At 50.6% G+C, this 25,469-nt stretch overlaps 1 protein-coding gene across 2 annotated transcripts in view; it reads left to right on the forward strand.

Annotated features, from left to right (window-relative positions):
- Window positions 1–25,469, forward strand: part of Appl2 (adaptor protein, phosphotyrosine interacting with PH domain and leucine zipper 2) — a 46,408-nt gene that overhangs the window by 12,322 nt on the left and 8,617 nt on the right. For both annotated transcript variants that reach the window (XM_021204581.1, XM_029542326.1), the window contains exons 3-14: window positions 6,841–6,900; window positions 7,385–7,456; window positions 10,995–11,082; window positions 14,147–14,188; window positions 14,313–14,371; window positions 15,069–15,215; window positions 18,431–18,513; window positions 21,451–21,609; window positions 22,798–22,986; window positions 24,118–24,160; window positions 24,280–24,336; window positions 24,415–24,503. In XM_021204581.1, the coding sequence (XP_021060240.1) occupies window positions 6,841–6,900; window positions 7,385–7,456; window positions 10,995–11,082; window positions 14,147–14,188; window positions 14,313–14,371; window positions 15,069–15,215; window positions 18,431–18,513; window positions 21,451–21,609; window positions 22,798–22,986; window positions 24,118–24,160; window positions 24,280–24,336; window positions 24,415–24,503 (1,088 nt within the window). The remainder of the gene's footprint in view (window positions 1–6,840; window positions 6,901–7,384; window positions 7,457–10,994; window positions 11,083–14,146; window positions 14,189–14,312; window positions 14,372–15,068; window positions 15,216–18,430; window positions 18,514–21,450; window positions 21,610–22,797; window positions 22,987–24,117; window positions 24,161–24,279; window positions 24,337–24,414; window positions 24,504–25,469) is intronic.

The raw sequence follows: 25,469 nt of genomic DNA on the forward strand, positions 1-25,469 counted from the left end.
TGTGTGTGTGTGTGTGTGAGACCCTGAGTGCACTCTGCCATCAGGGTAGCCCGGGCTGGACAGGAGGGAGGGAAGCTTAGCCAGGCAAGGGTGAGTGCGATGCACACCCAGGAGCAGCTTCAGAGAACTAGTTTGTTTGTTGGAGGGGTGGTAAGCCAGGTGTCCATGCCCCTGGGGAGGTGGCCGGGATCTCTAGGGGCAGGAACTGTGTGACTGTGTACCATTGGCCAGGGCAGAGGTGTCAGAAGATATTTCTTCTACATACTCATACTCAGGGGCCGTAGGGTACAGTGGGAGGGGTGGGGTGGGGCTTGGGACCTTATAAGGTCAGACAAGGAGTGAAGCCTGGTAATTTACTGTCAGGGTAGTAAATTCTTACTGGGGTTGATCTGAGGGGGCTGCCTTTGTAGAACCAGGTTGAGAGGTGGGGAGGGAGGCAACTCCTGCCATCCTCAAGTTTGAGGTATTTGGGGTTGAAGCTCCATTGACTCTTCTCTGTAATCCTTGGCCATTATGTTCCCACATGGGTGTGTTGTGTTGTGTGTGTGATGTGTGTTCTGTGTGTGATGTGTGTCAGTGTATATGTTTGTATGATGTGTGTCAGTGTGTATGTGTGTGATGTTGTGTATATGTGGGGTGTGTGTGTGTGTGTGTGTGTGTGTGTATGTGTGTGTATGTACACATATGTGTGGGTGTCCCTGGAGACCAGAAGAGGATGTTAGATCCCCTGGAGCTGGAGTTATAAGAGGTTGAGAGCCATTGCTATGGGTGCTGGGAGCCAAACTCCAGAGCTTTGCAAGAGTAGCCAGTGCTCTTCCCTGTTGACCTCTCTCCAGCCCCTAGTGAATCTCTTCCGAGTGACAGCGTGGTTACCGTGGTTACTGTGGGCTTGTTCACTTCCGCTCAGCAAAGCCGGCAGTCCAGCCACATCTCTGCTCTTTTCTGTTTGGGAATTTTCCTTTATTTTTCTGTTGGTTGATACAGGGTCTCACTGTGCAGCCCTGAGCAGCCAGCCTGGAATGAAGTTGTGCACCCCACAGCCAGCTCTGAGGCTGTTCTTCACCAAACCTGAGGAACATAGACATAGTACACCCCAAACATCTGAAAACTGTGGGCCCTAAAATCCCTTTCTAAGTGTGGAAACAGTATAATCTCAAGCTGAGGCCAAGATAAGAGAGAAGGGAGTAAAGTGATTTAAACACAGCAACGCTCTCAGGCGGGAAGGTGGCTCAGCACGCGAAGGTATCTGCCACCAAGCCTGATGACCAGAGTCTAATTCCCCGGTGAAAGAAGAGAACTGACTCCCCAAAGCTGTCTTTAACTTCCACATGCGTGCGCGCGCGCACACACACACACACACACACACACACACACCATGTAAATGTTAAAGGAAATTTTCCTTAGCTGACAATAGATAGTTTATAGATAGATAGATAGATAATAGGTAGGTAGGAAGGTAGATTAGATAGATAGATAGATAGATAGATAGATAGATAGATAGATAGATAGATAGATAGATAGGTAGATAGATAGATAGATAGATAGATGGTTTATAGATGGATAGTTTACAAATAGACAAATAATAGACAATAGATGGAAAGAGAGAGAGATTAAGCTGAATCCATGCCTTTGGGCAGCAGTGAGAGCAGCAGGTATCCATGGTGTGAGCTTGTGACAGCCAAGCAGGAGACTGTAGGAGACAGACAGGGTTCTTCTATCCCTTACATACACAAGTTTCACACGCGTGTAGGAGGCAGACAGGGATCCTCTGTCCCTTACACACACACAAGTGTCACACGCCAGGCCAGGCACCTCCTGCACATTATCTCATTTAGTTTTCCTAATTAAAGATTATTACATGGTGAAGACTCTAAGACTCAGAGAAGTTGTGTAGATTGCCTCGGGCCACACAGCCGAGGAGTGGCAGAACCAGAAAAGCCTGATGTCACTCCTGTGTGGTGCGGTGTTCTTGACACACTGGTGTCCACTGACAAACTGGTCAGCCCCGCTAAGGGTTTGCCTGTCAGGCGTTTCCTGTCCATAGAACAGCGTGGTTCCTGAGCCTGGTAACTCTTTAGCTGTGGGAGGTGGGGCTCAGCATTAAACCCAGAGTGACTTTCCTCCTTTCATTAGTTTTAAATCCAGATTATTTTATTTAGTACATTTCAGAGTCCTGACAGTCAGACAGGTTTATTTACCTGCTTAAGACTGAGAAGCAGGTCACAGCTTCAGCTGTGAGTGGCCGAGCTGAGAGGTCTTGGGAGGCAGCTTCGCAGAGCCTAGCCATGGCTGCTCCACGAGGGCTCCGCAGGGCTTCAGCCTGCAGCTTCCGAAGCCTCCGTGTCCTCAAAAGGCTACTTTGAGTCATCCTCCTAAGCACAGGGTTGAGTGACCTTGGCCTCAGAACCCCAGCCCTGGCTGTTTTCTCTGTGTCTGTGGATGCCAGCAGGAGAAGTCACTGAGTTTTCCTCAGTCCTTGGTTGTGTGCAGAGGTGCTGCTGTAGAACACGAGAGGAGCCCCAGCAGCCATCCTCGGGGACACAGCAGCAGTGATGGCCTCTCCCTCATCTGCCTTGGGCCTGTCTGGTGCTTGGCATGCATCCGTCGCTCCTGGCAGCGCCTAGTCTTCAGGCACACCCTCTTCCTCTGGAGCAAGCCCTTTCCTAGCCTTCCCTCAGCCTCCTTGCAGAGCTCTGTCCTCTTCCATGGAGCTGCTCTGTCTTGAGTCTTTCTGCTCTCTGGAATGCTGCCTCAGCTGTCCCTGAGTGGTATGCATTTGCCCCTGGGCAGGAGCACCAGCGATGGCGGGCCAGGGCCTGAATCTCCTCTGTAACTATACTCTTCTTGATTCCCAGAGACTTGCCTACTGCCACTGTGAAAGGCGAGTTTTCGGGATTTTCTGGGAGGCAGTGGTTCTTCCAGGAAGGCTTCCTGGCTTCATTCTTTCTTTGTCTTGCAGCCTTCCTCCTCCCCATCCCAGGATGCTCCTGTGGCTCCCGGTGGCCACAAGCAAAGGTGACCCCCTCAGCAAGCACCGTGAGCTGCAGGCCGGCCACCCCGCCAGTGTGTCTGGCTGTTCTCCGGGTGCCAGGCCGTCTACACAGCTCACCGCTCTGTGCTCAGGATCCCCTTTGACCCTTCACTGACGTCATAGCCAACAGAGTGTCTCTAACTACTCTCCTTCCCACCCTCTCTCCCTTCCTAGCCAGAGGGCCCTTGTGTGCCCAGTGGCCTGTGCACTTAGTAGCCTGAACACGGAAGGGGTGATGAGGGCTTTCATTGTTCTATAGACTGCCAGCCCCAGGCGCATGCCTTTCTCATGCCCAGCATGCGGTTGGGTGCAGGTCTTCTCCACCTGGAAGCTGCCATCCCAGCTGGACCCTGATCATCAGAAACCCATGCTTCTCCTCCCTCCCACGCCGAGGCCTGGCTCTTCTGGCTTCTCTGGCTTCCTCGCCACACCCAGAAGGGTCCTGCTGGGGCACTTTGGCCTTGGGTGTGGTTTGGTATCTCATTAAGGCTCTCACGTCATCTCCTTACCAGCCTGTCAGTTCTCCCTTCCATCCCTGCTGCCTTCCACTTGAGCCACAGGGGACCCTGCCTCCACACACTCATCCGCTCGCCCATGCCTGCTTCCCATGGCTCCTCGGAAGGACAGTGCCATCTGTCAGCATGTTGGCCACCCTCTTTTCCACTGTGGGTCATGGGGACTAGCGTGAATGCGCCTCTCAGCCTCTTGACTTCAGGCCACATCTATAGTGTTTGGAACAGACTTCTAAGCTCATGGCTGTCTATGACTGACCCCAGGTGGATTTCCCCCACCTCAGTCTGAGCCTCAGCCTTCATAGCTGCCATGGGTGGTGCTGCCCACTGAGGCTCTTGGTGATTTCAGGTGAGCTGTAACCCTCTCTGGCATGGTAAGGTAAACATTCCCTTGCCGGAAGGTAAGCTTGCCCATCAGGCTTGCTAGCCCCTTGCTCGGCCTTGTCAACTGAACAAGAGGTTCTTTAACATAGGAGGAGCTGTCTGCAAACCCTTTGTCAGCTTGTCTTTTTTTTTCCTATCAAACCCAAGTCCTCCTGCATACTAACCATGCACTCTGCCGCGGAGCCGTCCTGGCAGCCCCAGCTTGTCTTTAAGGATTAATGTGAAGTAGCCGAGTGTAGACAGCTCCCCAAGAGCTGTTGCAGGACCATGAAAAGAAAGACACATGTCAAATTTGTAGCTCAGAGGTGGAGCCTTGCCTATCTGTGAGGCCCTGGGGTCCAGTACATCAAAGAAACACATTTGTCTGTGCGTGTACACACACACACACACACACACACACACACACACACAGAGCATGATGTTACTCTCAGAACTCCACTAGAATTTAAATGCTGGGCCACCTCTCTTGCTGTCTTGCTCCCAGGAAAGAGTGAACTTTGTGTTCCTAACAAGAGGCCCTCTTAGACCTACCGCTTGCATGTAGGTCTGAATATTGGCCGAGCTCCCACTTTCACAGGTTTTGTCCGTTCCCAGGGTGCAGGTCCATTAGCCGAGACTGGCAGGGTGTCATGAAGCCTTCATGCAGTGAGGACACTGTCCGCTGTGCTCAGTTCTCTGAAGGCAGGCCCTGTGTGAGTGCTTGCTTCCAGGAGGGGAGAGGAGTGAGACCAGGAGGAGTGGGGGTGAGACCAGGAGGGGAGAGGGGTGAGACCAGGAGGGGAGAGGGGTGAGACCAGGAGGGGTGGGGGTGAGACCAGGAGGGGAGAGGGGTGAGACCAGGAAGACCAGCAGTGTGTCATCCTTAAGTCCATAGCGAGCGGGAGGCCAGCCTGAGCTTCAGTGAGATGCTGAAGGGAAAGAGGAGATTGTGGAAAACAGTGTAGAGTTTAGAATTGGACAGACCTGAACTCATGGCCTTGTCATGCCACCAATTAGCTGAGTGACACTGGACATGCCTCTTTGTGCTTCAGTCTCTGCTTCATCTGTCAAGTTGTTGGGCTGTGGCAGTGACTCAGCAGTCAAGAAAGAGTGTTCAAATCCCAGCCCAGGCTCCAGCCTCAGGCAGATGCCAATCCCGGACAAGTTCATCTTACTGGAAGCAAGGGTCTTTTTGTGTAACTCTCTCTTCAGAGCATCACTGCTGTAGATGGTGGATCGGCCACTTTTCCTTAGGCTCTGTATTTTACTGCCATTTGTGATAGAGCCCTGTATAGTTAGACAGTAGTTTTTGCTCGCAGTTGGACTGCAGGTATTGTTGGGTTTTTTGTTGTTTTTGTTTTTGTTTTTGTTGTTGTTTGGTTTTTCGAGACAGGGTATCTCTGGAAAACCCTTGGCTGTCCTGAAACTCACTCTGTAGACCAGGCTGGCCTCAAACTCAGAAATCCACCTGCCTCTGCCTCCCAAGTGCTGGGATTAAAGGTATGTGCCACCACTGCCCGACCAGGTATTGTTTTAAACTTAGAGTTTAGATTAATCTTTTGACCTGTTCATATACTTATTCATCAAACATGCTGAATGGCTGCTCTGTGCTAAGAGCTGTTGCCTGTCCCTGTGTAAACAAAGGATACAGTCCTGTGTGTTTGTTCACCTGCTTCCTTGGCCCTGTGACTGCTACTTGTGGTCAGTTCCAAAGGAGAAGGACACGGAGGGCAGGGTAAGGTAGCTAAAGTCAGGGCCAATGTGGGACTTTATTCTAGGCAGGAGGGAGAGAGCCATGTAATCACAGCCAGGCCTGCTCCGTAGGGCAGATGGAAGTAGCTGGGGAGTATAGCCTGTTCTGTTGAGAAGGTCCCAGAAAATGGGTTTGGACTCTGGTAGGTCAGGCAGAGGACACCCATGCAAAGTAAAACAGAGTAAAGTCCCATTGAGTGCAGGACTTGACCTTGAAGGACTTGCAGCCCCAGAGAAAGAATGCAGAAGCCAAGACCATGGAAGTCGCCTCGCAGCCTGCTCCTGCTGGAACACACTCTGTGCTCTGGCACAGCCTCAGGGATAACCCCGAGGTGGTGAGCAGCTTGAACATAGCCTAGAAGCAAGAGTCATGCTCGAGGTCTGCCACACTGGGAGGAGGAGGGCAGCGAGGTCAGGCTGGAGGATGCAGGATCTGGAAGAGGCTGGACCAGCCTTGCTGGATGGTGCGGCTCCTCGGGCAGAGCTCCCCTCTGGTCATCTGGAGCTTGGGGATGCCTATGTGTCTGCCACAGACATCACTGGTGCCAGGTCCCAGCCCATACCTTTCCCATGACTCCTCCAGCAAGAGCTGAAGCTGGGCCAAGGCTGCGCCTCTGTGCTCTGAAGCTCTTGTTCCAGCCACCATCCACAGGTAGTTCCTGAGAGCTGCTCCCCAGTGTTGTTCCTCTTTCTGGAAAGCTGCGCCTCTGGCCGGCCAGCTCCCTGCTTCCTGGAGCCCCGTCCTGGCACACCCAGGTTTCTCCTCTGCAGCCTCCGTCGTGCATGTAGCTGATGCTCTGCTGACCCTTCCCTCCTACATCTCAGAGCACTGGGACTATGCCTGCATCCCTTTCCTTTGCTGACTGAATAAGAAGGGGCAGTTGGTTAAGGGCCTTACTTGTTCTAAAGCAAGCTCCAAAGCTTGGTTTTGCCTCCGTGTGGCCCTCTAAGGGTTGCCTAGACACACTCTCCAGGTATGGCGGTGCAAACCGATAAGCCCAGTAGGCTGAGCTGGGAGGCTCTTGAGTTCCAGGAGAGCCTGGGCTACAAGTGAGACCCTGTCTAGAAGGAAAACCGATCACTGCCCAGGCGTCCGTACTCCTTGTCAGGGCTGCTCTGAGGTGGCCTGTGTCAGTGACATCAACAAAGCTGACCCTACTCTGTTCTGCTTGTCTCCCACAGAATGAAATGTGCCTGGCCACTCAGCAGCTTTCCAGGCAGCTGCTGGCATATGAAAAACAGGTAACTTGACAGTGGCTGTGCACTACAGTGCAGTGCCCAGGAACCCAAGAGGCCCCTTACAGGGTCTCCAGAGGCTCCCTGCAGAAAGGTCCCTGTCTCCTCCCTCCACCTTCCTTGTCTCTCTTCCTTTCTTCTATGCCAGGGGTTTTTTCCTTTTATATTTTACCACTGATAAATTATAACTGGGATTATCCCGAAACCTCCGTGACAATCCTTCAAACTAATCAACTACTCAGAGGGTTCCTGGGCTCCAGGAAGGCAAGCCATTCAGTACCGGCCACCCAGACAGAACCCTAGTGATACCATCCTGTTCAGGCAAATGGCATGGTCCGGGAGGGGTGTTGGCACATCTCTCAGAGAGACTGCCTCTGCTGTGCCCCTGGGAGAAGAAAGGCAGTGGTGCCTACGTGGGGCTTGGGCTGAGTTTTCAAAGTGAATTCCTGCATGCCTTTAACATCTGGCTTTTTAACTCTCTTTATTCTAGAATTTTGCACTGGGCAAAGGCGATGAAGAAGTAATTTCAACACTACATTATTTTTCCAAAGTGGTGGATGAGGTAAGATCTGGAAATTTTTCTTTATGAACTTTCCTTTATCTGGTTTGACCCTTGTGCATTTTAGAATACCTGAGATTTCTGAGGGTCATTCCATAACAGAGGTGGTATTAACACTGTAATTGTGATTTGGAGGGAAAATAATCCACAAGGACTTTCGAGCACTCGGGTTTCCTGGTTTCTCAGCCTGTCTTGGTATGTCTCCCTCTACAGCTGGATAGCTTCAAACAATAGGAGTTCATTGGCTTGAAGCTTTAGAAATCAGAAGACCATCCCAAGTAACCCGCAGACCACACTCCTGTGGCCTTCCCTCTTCTTCCCTCTTGGCTCCTGGTGGCTTCTGCTTGGCTTGGCCGGTGGCAAGTCACAGACATCTGACTGTGACTTAACATGGCCTTCCTTGCCCTCATCTTCTGTCTGTATCTTTTGTTATAAAGACACTGTCACTGAGCTCAGGGTCCACCTGGAAATTCAGGGTCCTTTCCTTGTCCTGGTTACATTTGCCGAGACCCTGTTACCACAAGCTCTCATGTTCTGGGTTCTAGATAGTTGTGTATTTTGAGGGGGGTGCAATTCAACACATTACAAAAGATTTCATACACATTTCATTATATTTGTGGGAAACCGTGGTTTTTGGAAATTACATAAATCTTAGTTGTAAAAAATCATAAGTGAGCCGGGGAATGTGGCCCAGTGGTACAATATCTGCCTAGCATGTGCAAGGCCCTGAGTTTAATTCAGCTCTGTTTAAAATAAAAACCCTCAGAGCTCCAGTACTGCTGGTACCAAGAGACCCTTCTGCAATACTGGAAGTATAATAAACTCCAGCTTTTAAAGACTTAGCAGTGTGACTGCCATAGGAAACATGTGGAGAACGCAGGAAAGAGCATGCAGTGGCCCGGTCCTGAACCAGGGTAAATCTGGATTCGACATCCGATAGAACTGGACCAGTTGCAGGTGCCCACCTCACCACCTTTCACTGAGCAGCACCATCACCTACACTGCGGAGAGCTTTGTAGGGGGCACTCGAGAGGCATAGTAAACTGGCCATCGGTTCTGAGCTTTTTATCGTCCCACTGGACCATGGGGAAAAGACACTAAAACTGTTTCTCTGGCTGTACCTACAACACCTGCAGAGCCCAGAGGGTCCCACAAGCTAAAGGCCCAATCCCACAAAACTGCCCTGACTTTAGGCACCAGTTGTAAGTCCCAGCTTCTGACTGACTGGCTAAAATTGGAGGCTAGGAATTTGTGGGAATGGTCCATAACTCAGGACTCGCTGTGGTTACCAGCTATATTGAGATATCACAGAGTACACAATGACCAGCTGAACGCAATGACACGTTGGCAAGGTGTAGGGAGGGACACAGAGCTTCCGACCTCTCTAGGGACACAAATGCCAGGGTTCAGCAGTCTGGAAGCTCCTCCTCTCTTAGCTAAACCAATCTAGAAACTTCATCACAGACATGCCTAGAGGTTTATTTCTACAATGATTACAACCCTGTCAAACTGGTGATCATGATTGACCATCATTCTTTTCACTCCTGTGTGGGATCTCTTTAAAGTGTGTCAATAGACCAGTGAGATGGTCCCATGGGTAAGGGCTTGCCCCTATACCTGACACAGAGCTCAGTCCCAAAGCCACGTGGTAGAAGGAGAGAACTGACTGCATAGGTACGCTGATGTGTGCATGTGCACGCATGGGCGCGCGCGCGCACACACACACACACACACACACACACGCACACATGCACACACACGCACGCATGCACACACACTAATATAAAAAATATATTGAACAGTATAGAATCTATTTTAAAATGTAATTACAGAGCAGCAAAATAATGTTTGAGAGGTGTGAAGAATTTTTTAATTTACTCAATTATACAATTATTAATCGTGAGTAAATAACTCGGGGAGGCAGTGAGATGCCTCCCCCAAATCCCACGTGTCCTAGGTAGAAGAGAGACCCTGAAGGGTTGTCAGAAGAGTGGCTAGGACACCCGGCCTACAGGTGCTACCACTGCCTTCTGGGAGGCGGTGTGGGTCTCTTGATGGGCGTGAGTCACAGGTAGTGTCAAGGAGTCTGTAGGGTCAGAGTTCACACAAGCTTCCTGATGTCTAAGCTTCTCCAAATGGGTGGAGGTATGAGAAAAGTCGCTTCTGAGGTAGTTCCTTTATATCAGAATCAGGCAAATTTAAAGATGAGCCAGCTGACCCTGGAAGGAGAACAACTGAGCAGGCAGGAGAGGTGCATATGGCACATTTAATAGGATGTCTTGGAATGAGATCTTTCTTGTGACTCTGAATTCCTTCCTTAGACATCATGGGCCTGCGCACCTCTCATGTCACACAGAAGGCAAACGACACGAATCCCACCCTTAGGAAGAGAAGGGTCAGGCAGGAGGAGTGTGGCATGATCACGTTCCTGAGCCCACGGTCACCATAGTAGGAGTGCTTGTTGATGTTCAGGTAGCTGTCGATGAAAGCATTACATTTCTTATTGTGATCATTCTAGGAAACCGCCAGCCCTCCAGCCCCAGTGGCACTTACCAGTATGGCTGTCTTCTTGCATTCCTCTCAGAAGAAAGTTGCCACCCTGCAACGGGCTGAAGTACAGACATTAATGGTGTTTGCAGACCTGGCAAAGGATTTGACCTTTGCCCTTTAACCTATGACCCCAGAGGGCAAACCCTATAGGATAAGTGCATTATGCACAGGGTAGTGGTATGCACGCAGCCTCACTGTTGAAGACATCCTTGCCGACTGCTGACTCCAAACATGACCTTGAGTTACTTGCCCCTAGTCACCTTCTTAGAGACAGTCCCTTCCACTGGCCATCGCTGGTGCCCAGTCTGTAGATTGTGAGGTTTGGGTAGCAGTGTGTGCTGGGCTGAGGAAAAAGATAGATTTCACTCCTAGCCATGGTTACATCCCCTGTCCAGTCATTTGTGATCTGAATTTAGAGAGTTGTTTGCCTTGAGTCAAATGAGGATCGCAGAGAACCCCCAGTTCACAGGGCGAGGGAAGCTCATGGCGTACACGATGGGAGGCTGGCACACAGATGGTACCATCCTCGCTCTGTCACGCTCGCTCTCTGCTGGGCGTGAGGTTGGGCCAACCCTAACCAGTTCCCGGCAGGCTGGTTTTTCTGGTGTGGCTGTTGCCCTCGTGAGCGAGGTTCCTGACAGGCCTGGTGAGGTGGCAAGCCACAGAGTCATGCCAGCAGCCTGCAGTCAGTGCCAGCCAATGCGCTGTGTGGGCTCTGGGAGGGTGCTGCCTGGTCTGAGAATACAGAGAGCAAAGACGACCGACTGAGCCAGAGACGCCTTTAGCAAACCTCACTGATGCTACAGTCGGGAGCCCTGCCTTCATCAACACGCTTCCAGGCCTGTCTCATTTCATGTACTAGGGCATGTGTTGAGGACATCCAGCTGAGCCCCTTGGGCACTCAGGAGTGTCTGTGGTGGTCTCCTGCTGAAGTGCAGCCATATTGGTAATAATGTGTATAATTTTCTCAATTAAGTCCTTTTGCTTTCAGCTCAATGGTCTCCACACAGAGCTGGCCCAGCAACTGGCAGACACTATGGTTCTCCCCGTTATACAGTTTCGAGAGAAGGATCTCACAGGTAAAGTAGCAGGTGCAGTGCTGGAGGTTCACTTCCTTACCGGAGATTCCTACTGCATCCACTCCTCCATCACAAGGCTGTCCATCATACTTTTAAAGCAGTTTCATCCAGCAAACCTTTCCTTTTAGGGGTGTGGAGGTGTATGTGTTTCAAGACAGGGTTTCTCTGTATAACCCTGGCTGTCCTGGAACTCACTTTGTAGACCAAGCTGACCATGAACTCAGAAATTCGCCTGCCTCTGCCTTCCGAGTGCTGGGACTAAAGGAGTGCGCCACCACGCCCAGCCAGCAAATTTTTCTTGATTCTTTATGTTCCTGGTTCAACAGAGGGAGAACAAAACAGACACAGAGGCAGATCATTGTAATATCATGCAGTGCGGCTGCAGAAGGGATGGCCACGGACTGGAGAAAGCACTCCAGAGGCCGAGGGTCTTGGACCTCCTGGTTGTGGCCGGTCTAAGCTGGAGCCTGAGTGTGCTGTAGACATTGGCAGGTAGCTAGGGGTGTCAGGGTGGGGCAGCTGCTCTTGAGAAGCATGGACACGAGGACTGTGAGGTGGAAGCTTGGAGAGAGGAGGATGGGCGATGCCAGGCACTCCCTGTGGAGGCTGAGGGCAGGGCAGACGCGAGCACTTGGCGCCTGGGGTATGCCTGTGAGCACAGTCCCATGAAGCTCATGCTCAGTGCTCAGTGAGGAAGTGTAAGTGGTGCCCTACCAAGTAGCCTTCTAAGTGGATTCAGTTCTTAAACTGAAGGAGAACCGTACCGTCATTTCAGATGTATTTGAAAGCAGAAGTAGTCCAAATGAAGAGTAAAAATTCATTATCTGGAGAAAAATTGGCAATAGAATCAAAATGCTCTAATTGTGGTGACCTGAATTTCATTTATTACTTAGATAGTAAAGAATTGTGTATGGTTATTGAAACAATAGATAAGATTAGCATGACCCCTGTGCAAAGACATGAGAATTTGTGAAGTATTCCATATTAGAAAAAAGAAAAACATACAAACACATAAACAAAAGAATTGTGTTTGAGAAAACTGACTAAAAGCAAATAAAACCAAAAAATACAACCTTAATTTAAAATACACACACACACCCACACACTATTGGGCTGAAGAAATGCTCAGTGGTTAAGAGCACTGGCTGCTTTTGCAAAAGACCCAAGTTGGTTCCCAGAAACCAAATGGTGGCCTACAACTGTCTATGACTCTAGTTCCAGAAGATATGACACTGCCTTCTGGCCTCCATGGGCAACAGGCATGCACGTGGTACACAGACAGACATGTTTATAAAAGATAATAACCTTAATTTAAAATATGTAATCTTCCATTCTCTTCTAGGTAGAGAAGCTATAGTAAATGCATGGGCAAATACTAAAAATGGAATTCCTGCTGGCCGTCCTTGTGTCACCTGAGGTTATGACAATGATTGCACTGCTTTAGGCCCCGCCCAGTGCCCCTTTGACAACCCTAATATTTCATAATTAAAAAGTACAAAGTAATGAACTGGTTTGATGGTGCGCACCGGCCTTCCCAGCGCCTGAGAGACATAGTCAGGAAGATGAGCCTGCTCATGGTCATCTTCGGCTACAGACCAAGCATGAGGCCAGCCTAGTTACATGAGACCTTGCCTCAAAAAAGTCTAAAGGGAAAAAGAAGTAATGTATCTGCCAGACTGCAGGTCTGTCCTGTGTGTCTGGAGCAGAGGGGGCGGGGTACACAGCCTAGACTGAGCATGTCCAGCAGCCCTTGTGACAGTGGCCTTCCTGACCAACGACTGAGGTCTAGAATCTTGAGTTTACAATTGCTTACAATGGCCATTCTTTTGCAAAGGAGAATAAAATTGTTCAATTAGTGGTAAAAACAAACATTTCTTATCTATGAAAACCTAATGAAATCACCCTGTTGTCATGACGCAAAGACAGAAACTTGAAGCATTTGGCCCCAGCCAAATGTGAATCCAGTCCCAGTCTGCTTACATGGTGGTGCCTTAGCATACATCTTACTGCCTGTTTAATTTTAAATTAATGTGGTTTTTACATATGGATGCTTTTCCTGATTGTATATATGTGTGCCTGGGGTCTCCAGAGTCAGAAAAGGGCGTCTGGTGGCCTGGAACTGGAGTTACAGATACTTGTGCACCTCCCATCTAGGTGCTAGGAACCAAGCCTGAGCAAGCCCTCTAAAAGAGCAGCAAGCACTTTGAGCCACTGAGCTGTGTTTGGCTTACACTGGCCTTGAACTTATGATGCTCCTGCCTCCATCTCATATCATACAGCATCCACCACAGCCCGCTTTACTGCCTTTCATTCATCTGTGCCCAGCGGAATCTGTACACCCGAGGAGAGCAGGAGACACTAGCAAGCTGTTGGAAGACAGCTCTGCTCTAATTGGAATAAAAGCAGAGAGAACGGAATGTGGGAGGGAAGGGGAGAGCAGCCCAGCCCCAGGGAGACTGAGACCAGCAGAGAGGCTATAAAGTGTTCTCTTGTCTGCCACACTGGCGCGGATTGTGTCAGGAAGGTGGCAATCCTAACTCCTTCAGGGTCTCCTCTGTTCTGTGTTCCTCTGTGTTTCCTCTCGCTGTCGTCGTTCTCTTGGTGACCTTTCTGTCAGTTTGGTTTGGGGATTAAGTCATCTTGTGTATGACAGGTGAGGTGCCATGCTGTGGGGTCATGGTTATTGGTGTTGGCTTGTGGCTGTGCAGCGTGCCAGTTTGTGTCATTTTCACTGGAACCAGCACCATGCCCACTGGTGATTAATAAGTCAGATTTCTACAGTGGTGGCAACAGGAAACGTATTGTAAGGGAAGATGGCCTAAGACACTTGAGGGCTTTAGCTTATAGGCCAGGTTTCCAGGATAAGTACCTGACTGTGTCCTGTCCACCCATCCCCAGGAGTCCTTCTCCCTTACAGACCCCTGGGTGTGAAGTGTGACGGTAGCCACCAGGCCAGGGTCTGTGGGAGCTGAAGAGCGAGGGGCTGTGGACAGAGCATGTGCCCTGGCTTCTTCACATGGCTCCAGCTCCTCTGCTCTGACATCTTGTCTTTTCCCTTGTCCAGAAGTCAGCACCTTGAAGGATCTCTTTGGACTTGCCAGCAACGGTAGGCATCTTTCCATTTTTGGTGCATGGGCTTCGGCTGTGCATGAGTGTCGTGGAGGCAGACTAGACAACCGTTGTTCTTGCCCTTTAACCCTTCCTGATGCTCAAGTGTCTTTTAATTTTAGAGCATGACCTGTCAATGGCAAAGTACAGCAGGCTCCCTAAGAAGAAGGAGAACGAGAGGGTGAGTGTTCCTTCAGTCACACCATGGACCTCATGTCCTTCTGTGACTTCTGTGAGCTTGTGGCATTGCTGCTGTGTGGTGGAACTCTTCCCCTTTCCTGAGTCTGGACCCTCACATTTTCCTGCACCTCGTGTGTACGCCTTATCACAATTCTAAGCACTGTTTCGGAGCCACTGTAAATCCTAATGGTGTGCTGATTGACTTTGTGGTGCTCTGCCCTGCTGTCTGACCCTGTACTCATCAGTCACTGGAGCGCCTGTTTGACTGCCAGTGTACCAACCCCCCAACTTTCTCTGTGTTTCACTACCCCAGGCAACTGAATCTACCTTCATGCTCAGACTTCTTATTCAGCTCATGATTTCCTTGAGCTGAACATTTCCTGGGACTATAGACTTTTGCATGAACCAAACTGTGTGTGGCTTCAGTACTTGTTGCTGAACCATTTTCCCAAAGAGTTTCTTGGGCACTGCCACTTGGAGGATATTGGCTTTGCCTCATCCAGTCTCGGGGACTCGGGTGCTGTCATGTTGTGATTCCATTGGGATTCCTTTTTAAGCTAAGGTGGAACCTTATCTCTGTGCCATTATGCTGGCCATGAAAATGTTTATGATGAACAACCAACTATGTCTGAAGGTTTGTGCTCTGGCAAGATTCCCAGACCTTGTGAGCAACTTGGATTCCCTTTCCCTCTCCCCAGGTGAAGACGGAGGTTGTGAAAGAGGTGGCGGCTGCCCGGCGGAAACAGCACCTCTCATCCCTTCAGTACTACTGCGCACTCAACGCACTGCAGTACCGCAAGCGGGCGGCCATGATGGAACCCTTGATAGGCTTTGCCCACGGACAGGTAGGGGAGCCCCTTCCCATGAGAGGAAACCCCAAAGCAGCCATCAGGAGAAATGGAAGCCTTGTCATGGCAACAGATGCACAGTACCCTAGGAAAGTTCCTAGGGCTCAACTGTTACCAGAGCTTCCAGCTGGGCTGGACCTGTGAGGCCATATGTTCAGGAAGCCATGGCCTCCTCCCAGGCCTTCCTCAGGGAAGAGCCTGCCTGCCTTCCAAGAAAGCGAGTCCTGGTTCTGCTTTCTGCCCAGGCTGCATGGCTGGTGCAGAGCCCTGTGTGTCCACACAGCCACACCGCAGGCTCACCCCACCCAGGAGCCGGGGTATGCATGTTCCTTTCCTGCTCTGCACGGTCAGGCTCACCCTGGCTGGCTCATTCGCAGACGGCGCGCCCCTGAAGTTACCACACGTGTGCTCCCTCCCGGGGCGTGGGGAATTGTACCTGTGCTTTCTGAGTCTCGGGGGGGGGGGGGGGGGGTGGGCGGGGATTTAGTCAGCATCTTCCCTCCTAGTTAGTGATCTGCTGATCCTTAGAGCACCTTAGAGATGCTCCAGTTAAAGGATGTTGACCTAGCTGCCATGGCACAGGCGAGTGGCAGGAGCCAGCATGAGTTTTCCCTGTTCTACCCCTCCGTGATTCTCAGCCCTTACATTGTACAAAACAAATGCACCCAGACTCTTAGGTCATTTGATAATCCAAGAACCGAAAATGAGGTGAAGAAACAAAATGTTTCTAAGATCAGTTACCAATTGAACACACGTGAGCATCTCTGGCTTCTGTATGCATTTTAAATTACATGTATTTCAAAAGAAATCCATCAGCTTCACTAAGGGGAAGAGGGGCAGGTATCCGGGCATCTTTAAGCAGCCAGACACAACTGTCTTTTCCTGATGTAGTTGCTACATGTTGGATGGGGAGTTCACTGAAGTCAGCTTATACCTACAGAGGTATTAACTTAAATCGGGCAGTCTGGCCTCTCTGTCATCTAAGTACAGGCCTGTTGGGGCCTTCAGCCCTGGGCAGGGCCACCCACCTCCCACACAATGGGCACCATGCTGCCTCTCTGTCCCTCTTTTCTTACACCTTGGACCCGACAACTGGCCTGGCCATATTAGAGAACTGTGCTCTTTGCTCTCTGTGATTATGTCCTGTGTACCCTCCCTGCCTGGCAGCCCTTGCTGGGGCAGTAATCCCTGCTCACTCACAAGCCCAGGAGCATGGAGAGGGAAGGTTTGTATATTGTCTCCAGTCTACAGAGCTTGCTTGGTGGTGGACCGTTTCACAGCACCCTAGGGATATGGCCAGCAGGTCCCATGCTTTCTCCCAGCCGAGGACTACACCAGCTCTCCAAGCCAAGCTTTTGAAAATGATTGTAGTTTGGCTTCAGGAGGGAACAGGAGAGTTCAGTGCTGGCACACATGCAGCCCCGGCCTGGGGGCCTGGGAGGGCGGGGCTGTACCATCAGGTGCTGTGGCAGAAGACTGGGGAGGGGCATTTTGTGTTTCACCTGGAAACTCTCCTCATTCGAGACTCAGAGCTAGAGTTCTTGGCTGAGTGTTGCCTGACGCTGTGAGTTGTTGTGTGACTCAGAAGTATGTGCTGTGCCTCAGCCCTCAGGTAGCCTGTGGGCACTGCCTATGCTAGCTGATGGTGTGTGAGCACTGCCCCCAGCTGTTGGCAGGCCCACTTGGTAGACTGCCCAGGCCTTGTCACCTGCTTAGGGACGTGGGTTGTACCTTCTGTGGCTTCTCTGGTTCTCAGAAGATAGGCTTGAAATAGATTTCAGTTCCACAGCCTCTGGATGGAGGTTTTTATCAGTTGTATGAGTTTTCCAAAATCACACTGTGTGTGTGTGTGTGTGTGTGTGTGTGTGTGTGTGTGTGTGTGTGTGTGTGGAGGGGAGCTTGCACATGTCCTGCATGCATGTGGAAGGACAGGACAACTTCAGGAATCCGTTCCTTCTATCATGTGAGTCCTGCAGATGTGGGGACAGGTGCTCTGAGCCATCTCAACAGCCCTGGAGTGTGTAAGTGACCTCTCGTGTGGAATCAACAGGGTCAGCCCTAGGCAGTGGGGCTGTAGCCCCTCCATTTATCCTGTGCTTGGGATTGGGTCGCCCCAGAGAGCTCACAGTAACTGGAGAGCAAGTCAGAGGCCATGCTCCAAAGGAGGGCAGTGGGGAAGGACAAGAAACCCAGATGCCAAGCCATTAGAAATGCCAAAGGCTGACTTAAAAGATGAAAACTAACTGATGAGTATCGTTCGGTATTTGATGTTGCAGGGATTGGAATGGATTTACAATGTTAATCTGCATTAGAGGTCAGCAGGCCAGAGCTTCCCACATGTGTATTACTGCATGGGGATAATCGTGTTCTTCGGCTGTCCATACCCCACCCCCCCCCCAGACCTAAGGACAGGTGCACACATTCCCGGGTTCTCGGATTAGAGGGAAGAATATCCAGACACTGCTGATAACACCACTCAGGCCACACTGGGCTTCCAGACGAGCCAAGGCTAAGGTCTTCCTGTCTTTGCAGTCTTGTGTCACAGCTAGGAAAGCCTTCGCAAGAGAGGTAGGCTGAACTTTTCAGGCTTGGCAGCTGCATTCTTACCATCTCTCTTTGCCACGCCTGGCCTGGCACATGTGTTGGCACCCAGACCTAGGAAATGAAGCAAGTCCTTCCTTCAGCACCAAACCTGCAGTTTCATTCCAACTTCCCAGGTCGTCAGGGTACCACTTTCCCATAGGCAGAGAATCCTGGGGAGCAGACTGCCTCGCTTGTCTTAGCAGCTGCTTGATGCCAGGTCCCCTCTAGTGCTGTGCTGAGAAGAGCCTCTTAAAACTGGGTTCAGTTCACCATCTGTCCGTGTGTGCGATGTAGGGCTCAGTGAGTGTGCTCAGGCAGCTAGATGGATGCCCTCAGCGAGGACGGGCATGTCATGCTGTACTCCATCAGATGCCCGTCCTTCCGTGCGCCGCTGGGTCTGAGCATCTGTCTCCTGATGGAGATGCCACAAGGTTGCCAGGCTCCCCCTTCTCCACTACAAACTTGGGCCTTCTCAACCAGTGTGCTGGAGGTAGGCGCTGGAGAGATGCCGCCTGATTACCAGCAGGGGGGGCTGGCGACCCTCAGCGGTCCCACAAGGTCTCACAGTGAGGGAACTGGCCACTTACCCTCCCAGCTGATGCTCAGAGTACTGCAATTGTATCTTTCAGATCAACTTTTTCAAGAGAGGAGCAGAGATGTTCTCCAAAAGTATGGACGGTTTCTTATCATCTGTTAAAGACATGGTTCAGAGGTAATGTTGCTCTCAGGCGAGGCCTGGTCCTGTCTTCCCAGTGGGAGGTGGGGGAGGCTTCTGCCTTCAGAGGTCAGCAGAGCCCCATTCCCTGTAGCAGGCCAGGCTCTCCCAGCATGAAAACTTGGACTTCCCGTGGAGCCCAGGCACTGTTGGTGTCAGAATCGCTTGTGTTGATGTGTGACTGTCACATGCTCTGAGCTTGTGAGAGGTGGAAGTTAGCCTCTGGGATTGTGGGATCTGCAACCAGAAGTGCTTTGACTTTTCAGGAAGTTCTAGCTGTCGTACTAGTCTACCCTAGCCTTCGCATTTACTTCAGTGAGCTGTGGTGCAGCCATGGAGTGCACACTTCAAACCCCCATCACTTTCCTCATGCTTGGTGGTTGGGAGGGCTGTCTCAGCTCCGGGCTCCTGCCTCTGCCCCTTCCCTGACCCCTTCACCTCACCTGAGAGTGAGGTGGCTCACATGTGCAGACTAGTTTCACCAAAGCATGGCTGTGTCACTCTGAATATCTGTGCAGACTGATGTGTGGGTTGGGTGTGGGGAGGTGGTGCTATAGTTTAAGAGATAAAAGATGGCAGCAAGAGGAGACAGGAAGGCCAGAGTTCAAGGCCAGCCTGGAGCACATGAGACCCTTTCAGAACCTCTCACCCTGCCCCCAAAGGGGGAAATACACAGCCTGGAGGTGACGAATGTGGGATCTTCATGTGGAAATGGGGAAGTTTTCCTGACGCTGTTACATCCCAGATAGCTGAAGAGGGCCAGGAGAAATTTAGTCAGGCACAAGTCCGTCAGAGGCTCTGAACATGAAGGTAAACCCTGAAGAACCAGTACCAAGCCCTGAGCTTGCCTAGTACCTAGCAGCAGGGAGAGACAACGGTCAGACTTACAGTGATGCCAGAGAGCAGTTTGTGAAATCCACGTCGTCACTTTCTTCCTGTGTAGTTGGTTAGTCCTGGGGAATGTTAGAGCACAGTACAGAACCTGCCATTCTGTAAGAGGGCTCGTTCTCTCATCTCCTAAGTATGAAGTTTCTGTTTTGTATTTTTTAGGCAGGGTTTCATTTTGTAGCCCTGGCTGGCCTGGAACTTGCCATGTAGACCAGGGTAGCCCCAAACTCAGAAAGATCTGCCTGCCTCTGTTCTGCCTTTGCTTCCTGAGTGATGGGGTTAGAGGTGCTCATGCATCGCTGTGCCTGACATTAGCACTTGAACGCCAGCAGCGTTCTCCAGGCAGGAGGATCTTGTGCTGCCACGCTGTGCAACAGGTGCAGCCCACCCACAGGAGGCCTCGGGCCTCGTCTGGTGCCGGCACGACAGCTTTGCATTCCTGCAGGGGGACTCGGTAGCCTAGGTGCTCACGTTTTCAGAAATCAGCTGAGGACCGGACAGGCAGCATGGTTTCAGCCACCCTGAAGAGCTGGGCGTTTTTAGTCCTTAACCCCACGGTGATATACTTCTTTGTGCATGCTAGAAAAATACTTAAACAAAACCAAAGCCAGCCGGCTTTGCAGGTGAGCAGTTCTTTCCCTGCTGTGTTCTCTGGGGTCTTGGGGGTTTCTGGTTGGCGTAGGGTTTTGAGACTATCTGTAGGAGGCTTGGGAGAGCAGAGCAGCTACTAAACCGGAAGAGTGTGCCCAGGGTCATGCTGCTGCACTTGAGCGTGCCTCCGAGGACACACTCCTTTCAAGAGATGAATCTCTCCACACAATCTGAAGGACCTCGGTGGGTCTGTCCCCTGACTGCCCCAAGAATCCTGGATGTGGCTGTCCTCCTGTTCCTGTCTCCACCTTGCCCGGGCACAGTGGTACATACCTTTAATCCCAGTACTCAGGAGGCAAAGGCAGGCAAACTCTGTGAGTTTGAGGCCAGCCTGCTCTACATGGTGAGACCACACACACACACACACACACACACACACACACACACACATGCTAACCCTTTCTCACCTTGGCAGTGAGTAGCAGGTTATGCCAGTGAGGTTTGTTCATTAGTGCCAGTCCCCCCATCTCAGTAGAGGAGTACCTGGTCAATTCAGATGTCGGAAGAGCTGAACTCCCACCTAGGCAAACTTGAGAGCTGGGTGGAATGTCCAGGCTTAGAGAAGAGGAAATCCTGAGCTCTGCCCTTGAGAAACTGGTCATTGTGACTCTGCTGCACATGTCTGTCTCACATTCCTGACTGCCATGGCGCTGTCTTCTCGTGTAACTTGGTGCGAAGTGGATCTCCTTATCTCTAGTGCGCGTCCTCGGATATGTGGGTCATCTGGGGATTTCTGTCCTAGACTTTACAACCTGCATCAGTCACCAGTACGGAGAGTCTGATGAGGCAAAAAGAAAAGCTCCTGTTTCATGCAAAAGTTCCAGTTTTTCTATACATGAGCGTATGTGCATGTGAACCAGGACTGTCACACCAGAGCCTGGTCATTGGCTCCCGTATCCCCCGTGAGCAGTCCTTGACCAATGAGCCTGAGCCATCTCAGGGCATATAATGACTGTCTTAGGGCAAGCCTTGGCCTTGAGTTACCATTGTACCTTCATATTTCCTGGCCATTCCTGTCTCTTAGAGCCTTCTCAAAGCCTGAGTTAGGCAGTGTTTTTCCGTTCCTTTCCTCACGGGATGGAGGGACTTTGATAGGCTATCTGTACTTGGACCCGAGGACAGGCTCACAGAGCAGTTCCTAAGATCTGCATCAGATAACTGAATGTGGTACCCCTGAAGCAGTGTTGTTCTAGAATGGTGGGCTTACGTCACTTCTGGTAATGCAGCTTTCTGGGCATTACTAAAGAAGGTAAAGAGCTGTGGCTCCATGGGAAACTAGTGGCTCTGTCTATAATGCAGGATGCCTCAGTGGGTGAGGCAGACCCTGCCACCCATGGCTTAGGAGTGGTGAGTCGGCCTGTGGAGAGTGGCTGACCTGAAACCTTCTGTCTTAAGCATTCAGGTGGAACTGGAAGCTGAGGCAGACAAGATGCGGGTGTCCCAGCAAGAGTTGCTTTCAGTCAGTGAATCTGTTTATATTCCGGACATTGATGTGGCCACAGCGCAGATCAACAGGAACCTCATCCAGAAGACTGGTTACCTCAATCTCAGAAAGTGAGAGTGCCATGCACACTTTGCTGAACTCAGCTTTCCCTGGGAAGTAGCCCCAGAGCCCGTCTCTCGGGTCGCCAGTGAGGTTGTGTGTACTTGTAGTCAGCAAAGGATGAACTCCCACTCCTGCCGGACTTGGGAAGCTTCTGGGGCCCAGGTTCCAAGCTGCACTGAGCTGTGGCTGAGAAACCAAACCATAAGAACCTGGGGTCAGTGCCCTTGACTCCACGTGTTGCAGGCCACCCTTGTTTAGGCGTCATAGTCACTTAAATGTTGTCAACTACTGTTGCAGCCCTTGGCCCCTGCTGGCCGGCAGGTAGGAGCAGTGTCACAGAGTCATGGTCAGTTAAGTCCCTCCAGATTGAATTCTGCCTGGCATGGTCTTGTCTTTAAATGTCCATCTGGAGTAAAGGATTGTCAGGTGTAACTACTCCAGACCCCAAGAGGCCGCGGCCATAGGGTATGGAGAGCGTTGGTATTGGTGGCTGATTTGGCTGAGATGTAGGCGACCTCTGTCTGCGGCACCTACCTCATTGAATGGCATTCTAGTATGTTGGGACCCCTCCAGGGTTAACAGTTGCCATTAAAAAATTATTGGAACAAGACACATAGTGCCTTGCATATACTTTCTATTTAGAAAACATTAAACCAAATGTTCTTACCATTCGGTTTATCTGACGTAATGGCTAGCTCTTTCTGCAGGTGGTACCTCTCCCAGGCTAATCTGTGTGAGACTGTTCCCATTAGTTCTGTAGGGGGAAAATGCACAAAATTTTGATGCTTTTGCCAAGAAGCTGTATTTTTCTCTTATATACAGTACACCAAATGAGACCCTGGTGACTGGTAGAATCAGTATAGTTGAGTACTATATCCCAGAGAAATGATTGTGGAGGACAGATTCTAGTTAAGGTAGTGGGTTTGGAAGCCAAGTTTGGCCGCACTCGGGGGAGGGGTAAGCATGTGTGCTTGCGGAGCTGGCATTGGTGTGCTCTTCCTCACGGAGCAGAACCTAGGCTTCCCCATGACTCAAACAAAGGTATTTCTGCCACGATTCACAAAGTGAGTTTTAAGGTTTTCTTTTAATGCAAAGGCATTTCTAAAATGTTGCCAGTTCCTAAGAACAGGCAGATGGTATGGGGTTGCTGTCCCCATGCCCTAGTGTTAATGGACCTTGACATACAATTCCCACAGCAAGACGGGACTGGTCACCACCACGTGGGAGAGGCTGTACTTCTTCACCCAAGGCGGGAACCTCATGTGCCAGCCCAGAGGCGCTGTGGCTGGAGGCTTGATTCAGGATCTGGACAACTGCTCTGTGATGGCGGTGGATTGTGAAGACCGACGATACTGCTTCCAGATCTCCACTCCCAGTGGCAAACCGTATGCCTCATAGCTTATTTGGGAGGACAGTGTAGGAAGTGCCCTTACCGAAGGCTGCTAGCTCTAGTTCCCCTGTGCCAGTCCTCCTCAGGGGAGGCTACACTCCGGGCTTTGTACTTCCAGAGAATGGTCTTCTGTTCTCTAAATGGATGCAGGTGATTTCTGCTCCAGCTCACCTTATTCAGGAGCCCCAGTGAGAAGCCAGCTCTGAGTTTTGGAAGGAGACATGTGTGTATATCCAACAAATGTAGAACCAGATGCTTGTCAGCAGAGGTAGACGTGGGAAAGCTGTGACTCCTGTTTGTTAGGGGCAAGGCTAAGGAGAGCAGGAAGGAAACTGCCCAAGGAGCCATCTTACATCAGGACAAGAAGTGTGAACAGCACAGCCTGCCACAGACATGCCACTTAATCACAAGGTCCTAACACCTGGGGACCTTAGTGGCCCAAAGAAGCCATACCTCAAAATGTGGTAGCCTGGAGTTATCCCAGTAGATTCCATCCCGGTGGCTCCTCTCTGTGTGCAACAGTGGTTTAAGTTTGTGTTCAGAGTTCCAAATCCAAGGAACGCCCACAAGGTGGTGGTGAAACAGTGGGAACCTGTCCCTCCCCAAGTTAGCAGAGCAGTTACTGAGTATCCCTGGGCCTGGGTCTCCTCAGATGCAAAACAGAAATGGTGTCTGTGTTCCTTCTGCCACAGATATAAGGAAGAGGTAGGAGCAGAGTCCTTGAAAGAGGTATGGCCATTGTGAAGGTGGAATGCCTTCAGCCCATGGACTCTCGGTTCTTAGATACCAAGTTGTATCTTTGAGAAGGATGAATACTGTCCTGTCGGAATCTAAGAAGAGGATCGAGACAGACCACACTATAGTCATAGGCTAGATGGGTTAAGTCCAGTCTTCTCACGCAGAGGAGGAAGCAGAGGCTAGATGGTGCAGTGCGCTGGTGGAAGAGCCAGCCTGCAACCCCATTTCCCTTCCATCCCAAACACTGCTTTCCTGGGGTCAAGTTGCTATAAAGAACATTCCTCAGGTCCTGAGACCTGGGAGGCATTCCCCCTTCACAATGGCCTTACCTCTTCCAAGGACTCTGCTTCTGCCAGGCCCTGTGTTCCTGATACCTTGTTTGTTTCAGGGGAATAATTCTCCAAGCAGAGAGCAGGAAGGAATATGAAGAGGTAAAGCTTTGTCTTTCTCACGCCTGTCTGTCTGTCTGTCTGTCTGTGTCCGTGTCCATGTGTGTTGTGTGAGACAGAGACAGAGAGAGATTCAGTATTCTTTCTAATGTCCTCCACAGTGGATATGTGCAATAAACAACATCTCCAGGCAGATCTACCTGACAGACAACCCAGAGGTAACTAACAACTGCCTGCACTCCTGCAAGGAGGCGTCCCTTCCTGGACTGAGCATGTCTCCTGTGGCTTACCTTTAGGCAGTAGCCATCAAGTTGAATCAGACGGCTCTTCAGGCAGTGACTCCAATTACAAGCTTTGGGAAGAAACAAGAAAGCTCCTGCTCCAGGTAAGCAAGGATGAGGAGAAATTAGCCTGATTGCCCAAGGCCACAGCCACACATCGCAGGCTCTCCTGCAGCTGTGTTAGTGTCATGGTACTGTAGCTGTGTCACCTTCTGTGTGTCCATGGTCTGGGCTAAGCCTTCTCTGCACATGCATAGGTTCATAAGTGCATCTAAGTTTCCACTTACTTTACTACATTTCTGTAATTCTTATAATACGTCTTACAGTCTTGTATTGGCATTGACTATTTGGGTTTCTGTTTGCTGTTTTGTTGGAGCGGGGTTATGGGGAGTCGCATCAGATCACCCGGCTAGCCTCAGATTCCCTGTAGCCCTCCTTGCCTCAGCCTCCCAAGTGCTGGAGTTACAGGTAGCCTCTCCCACACCTGGTTTTCCCATCTGCATTAGCTGAGCATTTCCATGCACACAGCTTAACCTCTGAATACTGCTTAGGGATGTATTCTAGAGCTCCTACAGTTTATCTCAGTGGGAGTTTTCAAGTGGTTAATTAGGTAGTAGAGGTTTGCCTTTTTGTTGCACTAATGACATCAAGGGGCATATTAAAATCAAGACTCTAATTGTATCTTTTAATGGCATGGTAGAAAGAACTCCACTAGATGTCCCACAAATACTTAATGGTGTAGAAGGCAGTCCTTAGGAAACTGATTGTGTAGCTTCTCAGGGTTTAGGCACCTGGCATTGGCCTGTGAGAAAGAATGGTAGGTAAGGCCACCAGATAGATTTGAGTCACTGCAAAAGCCTTGGTGGTTCCTGCTCAGGAATTACAGGCAGCGGGCTACTCAATCACCACAAGGCCAAAGGACTGAGAAAGGGGAACACTTGAAAGGATGGACTATCCAGAGACTACCCCAACCGGGGATCCATCCCATCATCAGCCACCAAACCCAGATACTATTGCACATGCCAGCAAGATTCTGCTGAAGGGACCCTGATATAGCGGCCTCTTGTGAG

The sequence above is a fragment of the Mus pahari genome, chromosome 9, assembly GCF_900095145.1.
Source record: "Mus pahari chromosome 9, PAHARI_EIJ_v1.1, whole genome shotgun sequence".
NCBI lineage: Eukaryota > Metazoa > Chordata > Mammalia > Rodentia > Muridae > Mus > Mus pahari.